The sequence below is a fragment of the Setaria viridis genome, chromosome 3 (assembly GCF_005286985.2).
Source record: "Setaria viridis chromosome 3, Setaria_viridis_v4.0, whole genome shotgun sequence".
Taxonomy (NCBI): Eukaryota; Viridiplantae; Streptophyta; class Magnoliopsida; order Poales; family Poaceae; genus Setaria; species Setaria viridis.
The window spans coordinates 3,212,799-3,223,961 of NC_048265.2; the positions used below are offsets into that span (position 1 = coordinate 3,212,799).

At 41.8% G+C, this 11,163-nt stretch overlaps 1 protein-coding gene across 2 annotated transcripts; it reads right to left on the reverse strand.

The window, feature by feature from the left end:
- Positions 1 to 8,007: 8,007 nt before the first annotated feature.
- LOC117846965 (uncharacterized) lies at positions 8,008 to 10,371 on the reverse strand. 2 transcript variants are annotated; one of them, XM_034728095.2, is made up of 6 exons: positions 9,729 to 10,371; positions 9,463 to 9,606; positions 9,193 to 9,342; positions 8,822 to 9,025; positions 8,583 to 8,647; positions 8,008 to 8,219 (listed from the first exon to the last, which is right to left on the reverse strand). In XM_034728095.2, the coding sequence occupies exons 1-5, from the start codon at positions 9,801 to 9,803 to the stop codon at positions 8,585 to 8,587; spliced, it is 636 nt and encodes a 211-aa protein (XP_034583986.1). In that variant the 5' UTR covers positions 9,804 to 10,371; the 3' UTR covers positions 8,008 to 8,219; positions 8,583 to 8,584. The 2 variants fall into 2 exon arrangements, with proteins under 2 accessions (XP_034583986.1, XP_034583985.1); XM_034728094.2 differs by having other exon boundaries at positions 9,193 to 9,354.
- Positions 10,372 to 11,163: the final 792 nt, after the last annotated feature.

Sequence of the window (11,163 nt, forward strand, 5' to 3'; positions counted from 1 at the left end):
GGCCTCTGCAGCCTGGGCCCGGAGAACACACGCGAGCACCGGGGTAGGCCCCGCGGCGAGGCTCGCACGTGGGAGGTGCGTGGGCCCTGCACACCGGCCCAGTGAAAGGTAGGCCTGCTGCGAGGGACCCACATGTCGGTGAGGGGTGGGTGCGCCAGGCAGAGGCCCGTGGGTGTGGGTGGGAGAGGTGAATGGAGTGGGGGCAGGCGCCCGTCTTTCCCGCCGTCCCATCGCAGTACTACCGACGTGACATTCCGCCACGTGTCATCTTATCACCCGATCCGTTCTACCGTCAGCTTGGTATGAATTTGAAATGTCTGGATTTTGCGGTACCGATTGGAATTTGAAACGTCTGAGTTTGCGGTACTATTTTTCTAAAAGAAATAAACTAAGCTAGGTGCACGTGGGGATTTTATTTTTATAATTCCTTATGGTCTAGCATCTATAAATTTTGAGCGTTAGTATTTTTCATTGACGTGATGATGTAGTTCTTGTGTTGGCATCGAGTGTTGGCTTATACTAAAGAAAAGGAGAAAAAAATAATTTTAGTGGCTTCTCCTCCCTCCCTGAATATTTATTTCCTCCAAAATTACCCACATTATCATTATAAAGTCGTTTTGCCAAACATTTTTAATGAACTTTAGCTTCACCAAAAAGTTATCTTCTCTACCGTTAAAGCTAAAGTGAGTCCCAAAGAAAACAAATGCTATTGCCATTGTAACTAACCATGGAAACACTAGCTGGGATACCGTTCTCTGAGATTAACATGCAGGTTGCAGTGGTTGTGGGTCCAGGTCTTTCATCTTTGGAAAATTTGCCCCCGTGCCAGACGATCTTCGCCGGACAAAACGTCAAGCAAAGCGTGAGAGCTTTTGCATCGTACCAACAATATCAAGGAGAAACTAATTATTGGCTTCAACCACTTAATATTGCTCAACAGTGGCCTATAAATGAACAGTTGGTGCTAGCTATCCCTGCCCACTGGTGTCTCCTCGCCCTCATCCTACATGGGAATTCAGATTACGCGGCTGTTTGGCACAGCTAGCTCCAAGATAAGGTACGTTTAGATTATTGTTCACTTGAGTCATCCTGTCACTAATAATTTGTTTTTAATATATATTTAAATCATTTTATCTTAGCGTAGAGCTGGGAGTTGTAGCTTCGCAAACGGAGTTTTACAACCGAACAGAAATAACACAACATGCAAAAGTTTCTGCTTGTTTTGTTGAATATTGCGCGACCAAGACGACAAAGAAGGCCGATGGAATTTGTGGGAGTGAAATTTTTATACCCCATTGTGTTACCATTGTGGACTTGGAAAATATCAGCACAATTGGGATCAGGATGTAGCTCGTGAAATTGCCTAAATTTACTATTCATTTTTCCATTTTATCCTAGGCTTAACGTGGACTCAAAGTTGTTTTAATTATATTTTCTAAAAATACACTTGGCATCTGATTTAGTGACTTTTACTTTTGGTTGTGAACTTGTGATGCACAGCACAGTTGAGAATTTTAGTTTGTAATGTGGCAATTCTATTGTTCAGAAAAGAATAAGAAATACTATAGTAACGAGAGCCAAAATGTGGTCAAATACACACCGGGTCCCACAGCTATTGTCCATCTGTACTGTGATTCTTGGCGAGCGAAGGACAGAGGAAGAGGGAGGCATGTGAGTTTGTGCTCAAACAGTGTAGCTGACCGGAGGTCACGACTCAATTCAATTAATTGCAACTAGACTTGCTTGTTTCCTCGCCTTGTTGCAAGTGTTCCCCACATCCTTATTCAATGTTTGTTTGCTCGGTACGCTGATTATATATCTCTCTGTCTCTGGTGACAATGAATTTCTCATGAATTTCAAGATTTTAAGGCACCACTCAAAAGGCGGGGTCATAAGGTTTCCAACCGAGGCCTTAAATGTTTAATACTAATTCTAAATGACTTCATACTCCCTCTAGATAGACAGATCCTATAGAAGAAAATTAAAAATTTGTGTAAATACTGGGGCATAATTAAACTTGCTGGTCATGATATCATAGTTCCAAAATCAGTGTAGTCATGGAAAGGAGAGAGATAAAAAGGAAGAGAATATTCATTAGGATTACTGAGTACTATAATGTAAAGCAAAGCAACCTGATTATTCAATCCCTAACACTATTAAAGCTGGGAATAGCACTTAAGGTACTGTGCCCAATGCAGAGCTAAGCTATAGCTTTCCCGTCCAAGCTCCAAATGCCACCACACATGCAAAGCTGTTCTGTCCTGAAGCCAAGGAGGGGCTAAAACAGTCTTGTGGACTTGTGGTTGCCTCGTTGGCCAGTGAGCTCAAGACCTCAGAGCCAGCAAAAGCATCCAGATGTGGCAAGTTTGGATGATTGATGGCATCCAAAGATAAAAAGATGGCTGTCCTGGGGTTCATCTGTGCTGAAATAGAGTAGGACTGTTGGTGAGCCAGGACCACAAACGGTTTTCTACCAGGACCACAAACTGCCTCCTTGGAAGCACCAACCGCCTCCTACTTGCATCAAACAACAATGTATATATCAGTGGAATTGTTTTCTTTATGTTTCCTTGATAGCAATGTCTCTGATTATTTTTCATGCATGCACTGTTCTTGGAGACCTGTCAGGCTGTTAGGTTTTTCATGTATGTGTACGTATGTTTGTTTTCATGACAAGAGTGACTGGAGGAACATCAGGGATGATCTTGTCTCGTGCTTATAAACATGATAGATCACTCCATAGCTAATTATGTGTCCATACTAAATAAAAGCCAATACCATGACAACAAACATGTGTTACAATCGTCTTTTGTCACATCGGCGTACAACAAGCTTGTATCAATTTATTATTTATAACTTAATGAATTGCCTTGTTTCTCTACGTAAAGAGTGTGATAATATTTTTTTTTCTAAAATAGTACGTAGTTGCCTACTCAATAGGTCTTCTAGTAGTTTTATAATATATCTTATTTTTAAGAGGAAGGAAAGCTAATCTAGAGAAGGTAAGGAAAGACATAAGTCAATGATGCATTATTGGCCATAGGCCCTACTCTTTTTGAGACATATCTTCAAGACAATGACAGCCACTGTCAAGTCTAGAAGGTGAGGGCCTAACCGACGCCATTTCTATGTTTTGGTCATCTTGATCGCAGTCGTTAGCTTTTAACAATGTGTATAGCCGTAGAGGTAACATTGTAGCCCCTGGCATAGACGTGCCGCTTGACATATTCTTTTAGTTGATTATGTTGTATGATGTAAATAGTTCTAGTTACCTTAACAATTTTATAGAAAATAAATGAGGACCAATTACCCGGATATTGTAATTGGTTCCTGCAAATATTTGAAATCTGGTTTCTGATGTGGATCTGATTTTTCTTCTCATTGCATCATTACGTGGATTGTTACCGAGCAATTCCCCCCCTTCATCTTTTATCAAAAAGCAGCTTGATGGAAGGTGACTTTGAACTGAGACCTTGATTGTCTTCTTTTCACCTTTCCAGCAACAAACACACACAAATGAATGCATTGTTTCATTGTTAGGTATGAAGCTGCCCTCGGCTGCGAAATCTGCTGCAGTACGTGCTCACATTCCTCTCTCAAGAGGTTAAATCGCAATGAGTCTTCGCATCCCGGAAATTAATCTATATAGCAAATTCCTGTTCATGAGACTGTTGAGCAAATAGACAGCATCAAAGATCAGGATTGAATAGAAGTAGGGCAGCAGATGAACATACACGTGAGAGCGAAAAGTGGAGCTTATCTGATGCAACTAACCGTCCATGGCGGTGCAAAATAAAATCCAGAGCCCAAAACAAAACCTGATGAGTGTCCAATCCCCATCACTTGCTCCAGTGCTCTAATCCTAGCTTCTGTGGAACTGTCCATTGTTGACTGGATCAAAATCTCAAAACCAACGTACATAAATGCGACTTATCTCAGCAACCAATCAGCCATGTTATTCAACATCAATCATCTCAAATCAACCTCACCTATTTGCCTTTGGATTGATGCAACTGAAAAACCCATCTCTTTCTCTGGTTTAATTCATGTCTCATCTGATTGTTGCAACTGACGATGTAAGGCAGCTGGCATGTAACGAGGTTTCTGAATCCTTGGAGAACATAAATAGTTTGTTGCCAATTGTTGTGGAGTTCCTGCAAAATTCTAAACAGCTTGGACGAGTTCCTTGTACTAGCAAAGCCCAATGGTTTTTGGAACTTGGAAGATTCCCTCTTCCTTTGAGAGTATAGAACTTGAAGTTGGAACTTGAAACATGGCTGCTTTTTAAGTTCCCACCAAGATTGGGAAAAGCACGGCCAGGAGCTAAGACAAACAAGAGCACAAACCTCTCACTTTCAAATCTCCATCATCCTCATCATTGAACCATTTGACAAGAGTAATTTTATAATGCCAATCTTAAAGTTCCAAGAAAGCCTAGAGATGTGCACATGCCGTAAACTACTGACAAATGGAGTACTACTATTAATAAACCATGTTGTCAGAATGGCAATGAGATCAGCACTCTTGTTTATAGTAAGAAAAGCATTACTATAACATTAAACTGTATTAAGCATTACTATAATGTTAGCTTGAAGGAGATTCATGACTACATCTGGCATAGGTACCTGATGGAGACTCATCTAGTTACAGTCTTCAGTTTTGGTCTAACCATTGCCGTGCAACTATCATAATACTACAGGTTGATCTTTGATCAGGAGAGTTTTGACAGACTATTAACTCAACAGAAAAGCATGTTTGTAAAATTTTTCCTTTTTCAGGAACATTTCCAGAAGCATTTTGCATATACAGTCTAAAACTGGTTGATCAATTGCATGTTTGGTGGATAACATTTCAAAGAACACTAGAACAGGAAAAAGAGGGAATAAAAGAGAACAGAACACCGTGGAAGTGGAACCATCAGATGGATGATTTTGTACTTGAGTACAATGGAGGCACATTGTCTCAGGAGTGTTTGTTTATAGCCTTCAGAAGTCTTTCCTGCTAGCTCTGTCCAACAAATGATACAATCATTAGTCTAAGTATATCTTTTCTGTAACTCCATTAGTTTAAGTATTGGGACAGGCATTTTTTGCCCAAAGTAGCAAGAGGATAAACACTTGGATCAAGGAAACAAAGAGGGCATTGCAACAGATAGAAAGAGCAATAATCTACTCCAGGGAATAGATAAATAACCGAGTGGTAGCTAAAAGAATGGCAAGCACAAAAGATTGTCGGCATATCATAGGTTTTTTTGTCCTTTACTGAACCATTTGTTTATAATTTGCAGGATCGTGTGATTAGATTCCCTAATGTAGGTGGAGAAATTTGGACCACCCCAGTTTTATAGTTTGATTCTCATGCAGCAGGTAGCGTTTGCATCATTAAACTATTATAGAGCCTTATCTTTGCTGATAATTCCCTTCAGTTTTCTAATGGGAAAGGAGAGAGGCAGCTTTCTTAAGCATGGGCCTCAACAAGCTGGGCCACACTTGTACAATAATGTACTATGCATTACCCAGAAATCTATCAATTCTGTCTTCCTTTCGGTTGAAACCTTACCAGCCTACCAGCATAAATCAAATATCTAGCTCAGATTTAGAATGAACCTGTCAAGCAAAGGTAAGAACAAATAGAACTTCATATTAGGTATTCCGTAACTGTAACAACGAAAAATACCTCTTTTTCAAGCGTTTTTGCGGTTGATTGGGTTTGACAAAAGAAGAGACAATAATAATGTAATGTGCCCTGTGTTAATGAACTCAAGAAATGCTTAGCAGATCTGGCAGTGGTACCGCTTCGCTACCACAGTGCTGATATTACCCTTGTCGAGCAAATCATTGAAAATCCTTGTCCATCTTCCACTACCAAGCAATGCGCCCTAGTGTGAGGCTGATGTCAATCTCCTTGAAGACACTTCACCCCTTCAGGGTAGCATGCACGACTTTATGTGCTATGATTTTGTCCCTTGATGAGAGATGGTGATTTCGGACATGCAAAAGGGGCAACTCAATTAATCCACTGTGATTTTAGTTGTCCCTGTCTGATTACTATTCATATTCAGTTATGTGCCTGCAGTTTGAACTCAATTAAAAATACTATAATGTTGTTACCTTACTCAGGGGACTGCTAGTTCCAGATTGGCACATGAAAATATTCGAAAAAAGGGATTGGCATAATACCTAAGTCAGCAGTGAGAACAGGAAGATGTTATTTGATATTCGGAATGGTACTGTTTTAGCACCGCTTCTGATTAAGCATAATTAAATAAGAAGAGAAAGTGCTTGCTAAAGCAGCATAAACAATGTTAAACTCATAATGGCAATAGAATTTAATGTATTAATAACAACGTGAGGGTAGAAGCTGAAGACCATAAGTGTGGAATCTGCAACCCAAAATGAACTTGTCCAGGAGCAAGTCATAAGAACACAAATGATGATAATCATGTATGGGAGGTAGCATTCCCTAGAAGAAAAGTTCCATAGCGCAAATGAAAAGAAAGAAAAAGAAGGGTCTTTCCAGAGGAAAGCTACCTTTCAGTATTCAAACACTAATGATTTGAGGTGAGCTTCATCTAGAAAAGGAGGACAATAGAACTGTTTAAGTCTTGTACTTAAAGATTGTTGGGATCACACAGATCATACAACATCCTGAACTGAAAGGGAGTGGTCACACTTCCAGCAAGTATGCTTTTATCACTTCATGTTACTTTCAATCAAGAACAAGACATAAAACTGCGCTCATCATACAGTTCAAGCATGGTGTCACAAGGAGCACGGGCGAGCAAGACACTAGTCCAAGTTACTAAGCAGTGTAGATAGAATAGACATCTGAATCCTGGTTCCTGTTGAAATCTTGGAGGTGAGGTGGACGGCCATAATGCCACTGAACATGGGTGGGTTAACATAATGAAGCATATTTAGGCCATGTTTGGAAAAGTGGTTGCAAACCGCAAAATCCTGAAAATCCCTAGAACATCAACCTTCCAAACAGGCCCTTACGCTGCCATTCCTGCCCAGCGAGGAAATACGTCGAACGGATGCAGTGCACCACGGAAGCCTAAACAGACAATGGACGAGGGAGCAATCATTACAATTACATACCAGCGCCAATGTTCTCCCTCGGCTGCGTTGAATGAACCCGTGAAGCAGCTCGGTCGGCGTGAATGGCGAGGCGTCGATGCGGAAGCGCGGACTCACCCTTCCTTCCGGGCCTCCGGCGCTGCCTGCCCCGTCAGCAAGTGAGGACATGCTGGTCTTGAATTCTCGATGACGATCGGTGGGCTGAACGAAGGCTAAATGAAGAATGCCTCTTCTAGAATGTAGCCACTGGGTTCGGCGGCTTGACAATGACATTGCCCAGTGTTTAAATTTACTCTTTTATTAACTACCTTTGAAACCGATGTTTAATTCGGATCACACATGGCCCCTCGCAAGCATGAGTGATGAGACCCCTGCAAAGTTTCGAGCAGTGAGCACCGTCAGCAGCAGCATCACTGCTCTGCTTTTAGAAATCTTTGGAAGAGAGGCTTGGAGGGCTCAGGAAAAGGGTGGTAATGGTTAATGCCTGCATTCTGCAACTGTGAACCTCCAGCTTCACAAGGCAACAGCAACCAGTGCTTTTGAGTTCAATCATTGGACACAGAGGAGGAAACTGTGAGAACAGACAAAGGGCGAAAGCAGCTTGCCTGGCCGACTGCCCTTCCTTTCAGACAACTTGTGCTGCGAGTCACAAGGCACAACTACTGTCACTGTATCACCAGTTCACACTTCACACTACACCACAGCCCCAATACAAGAATAGTCAGTCAGCGATGTTCAGAAGAAGTTGTTTGAAAGATATTTGAATTCTTTCTGAGATTTTATTTACTTGACCACAAGTGAACTATTCCAGAAGCTGCCTTGCTTAAAAAACCTTCTTGCTGGTGTCGTTTCCTATCAATTCCAAGCTTCAGGCGCTAGATTACAAAGGAATACAGCTAAGAATTTGGCGAATGTAGATAAATGGAAGTATATAGTGAGCATCATAAACCCAGGAAAGAAAACATAACAGAAGAAAACATAACAGTACATCGCTGCCAGAAAACCAAGTACTTAACGTACATTACTGTGATAACACAATTTGAACGCACATAACAAGCTAGAGAACTAAATTCTGCAGGCCAAAAGGAACCACAGTAACCATCCTTCTTCCAGACTTCGTCATCGTCCATGTGATGATTACTGCAAAAATAAAAATAAAATCATGTGAGGCATAAAGAAAGATCAAACGATCATGAAGAGAGAACTACTCCAATGACAAAACACCACAAAACATTTAGTAGCCAAAGGCATATAATCCCGCAGCTCTTATGACCATGACTAGAAAATTAGAGGAAAGCCACAAGCTCACGCAATCTATCATGATCAGCCAAAAATGTGCAAGGAGATCACACACGGACAAAAAGGGCATGACTCGCCAATGCTAAGGTTTGCCAAGACAACCAGCATTTCTTAACTTGTACTTTCGTCCATTTCAAAAAATAGGGCACTGCGGTATGCAAGACACTGTAACATGAAAACATTCTCACATGCCTCTCCACTAACCTTCAGCGGCTCTGATGACTGCAAAGGCTTCCCTGCAAGCTCCTCGTCCTTGGTAACTGTCCTGGCTGAATTTCAACCAAAAACCAATGCATGTGGGTGAGGACTTCCGGAAAAAAAATCTAACAGCTAAAATAACCAGGGCTAGTGATGTCTTCTTTCGCACATTATATGCTACTAATCTAGTGCAACAATGATTAGTATCAAGAAAAGGAAAATATTCAGTATTGCTCAGACAGCACCTTCTGGCTCCTCTGATTGTGAGTAGTAGAAGCTCCAAGCACACCACTATGACCAGAAGTATCACTTGCAAATTCTCTCTCGAGCTTGGTCAAAACTTTAGTGGTACCTTCTCGAATCATATCACACACCTCATAGTCTAGGTAATGCTCAAAGTCCTCTCGAGCCAGCACGTAACGCGCAATCTTAGCCTCCCTTGCAAGGCCCTACAAAAGTTCATTTCGTATAAGTATAAAAAAGAGCACACAAATTAAGCAAGTCATAGCCTCCCTTGCGAGGCCTTACAACAGTTCATTTTGTATAGCATCAAAAGAGTAGACCACACAAATTAAGCAAGTCGCAGAATGTTTGCAAGAAATTAAGTCGCACATACCACCATGGCTGCAGCGGCTGGGACTGCGGTAGATTTATCCACATTGTACATCATAAGATTCAATGCAGACCTCCGGATCTGATTGCTAAAGCTGATTAAGTTGGTAGAGTCAAACTTGCATTGCAGCAGCTGGTACATCAACTCAGCTTCCTTCATGATACACTTGAAACAGTTGTTTGCAATTGGTGAAAAAAGGTTAACAAACACCAAATAAATATTACTAGAAATTAAGTAGGCCACAAAATTTGGCCTGGCCTGTAAGAAGCATACCAGAAAACCAGGGGCTGCAAGAAAAGATTCATCCCCTGACTTAAGTGTTAGTTTTGCGTGTTCCATGATTGTAAGGCTCAGTTTGATATCCTCACCACCGAGAGTTCTCGGGAGGCTTTGGAGCTTGGCCTCACTCCTAACACACTAAAAAATTGATTGTTTTGCAAGCGCGCAGTGAAGTTAATTAGCTACTGGGGAAAAAAAAGGAAAAAAGTAGGACAAGCCACAGTTTGATATTGCAGAAGCTGGAGCCTGGAGGACCTTACCAGGTCTGCTGCACCACGCGAGGCATTGAAATTAGGAGGAATGCCCCATACATAGAAATCAGGCTTGTTGTTCATAATAAGGGCAGCAACTTCATCAACATTTTTGTTATATTAGTCCTGAAGGTATCCCTTAAACTTAGGCCACTGAACAGAATAAGGCTCGTACGGCAGCAGCCTCTGCCATCCCCATCCACTTTCAAGAATATCTTGAGAGCCAACGAAGAGATGCTAGTCATATCTGATAACAGCGGTAAGCAAATCGAAATACTGTGCAAACACCGGACACGGGAAATTATAGTTGAACGTCCAAAAATCAAAAAATTCCTTCTAAAAGATATATAACGAAATAGAAGGGGAAATGCAGCATAAATTGGTGATCAAATTGATTTCACAGAAAACCAATTGGTGATCTCTTCGATGGATGGGTTGAATCAAGATACACAAGGCAACCCCACGAAGTTGTATTCCTAATGTTAGATCCATACATCCCGAAAACTAACCCCAGGAAGAAGATTGGCGCCTGGCTCCGAGAGTATACGCAGTGCCGGCGGTATTTCAGCCACATCTTCGCCTGTCTCTTCCAGATTAGCTAACCAACTCAACAAACCAAATTCTAGACATGTCGACGCTGGAACGATGCGGCGGCGGGATGGGGAAGGCGAGGGCGAGGCGGAGCGTCTTATTGCAGGAAACGCCGGCGTTTTAGAGCTTCCAGTGGTCCAGAACGGCCCACCACTCCACCAACAAGAGGCGAAAAGGCCCATAAGGAAAAAGTCTTTTTCTATTTTCTATTTTATTGAGAAAATTGCCAAAATGTTGCTCGCTTAATTTTATTGTTACCGTTAGACCCAATAAAAAAAATCAGTAGCAAGCATTACGTTCGGTTAGCGTGTGTATTGTTCGTGTTCTGGACGCTGACTACGAGGGGCTCCTATGTGTCTGCCGTGAATGAAACTGTAAAACGCAGTAAAGTCCAACAAACCCGTTATAGCACGATGCGGACCAAAAGTCTATTTAATCAACATTTTTAAAAAATTTTGGATCAATATTTTTTTAAAAAAAGTTGGATCAACATTTCTTTAAAAAGTTGAACCAACATTTATTTGAAAAAAGTTGAACCAAACGTTTCTTTAGAAAAAGTAGAATCCAATATTTTTTGAAAAACAAGTTGCACCAACCTTGAAAAGTTGATCAACATTTTTGAGCCTTCTTCCTCGGCTCCAGCGGGGGCTGGCGAGGGCGGTGGCGCAGGGAGGCGCGCCGGCCCACCCCCAACGGCTGTGATGACGGCGCGGGCAAGGGGAGGGAGGGAGCAGGGAGGAGAGGGGTGAGCTACGGTTTGGGTGTGGGGATCCAACAGATGGGAATGTTTGCACGAATCTCAAACATTGGAAGGTTCAACCTCTTCCTACCTTCCCCGCTCGTTTGGTTGGAG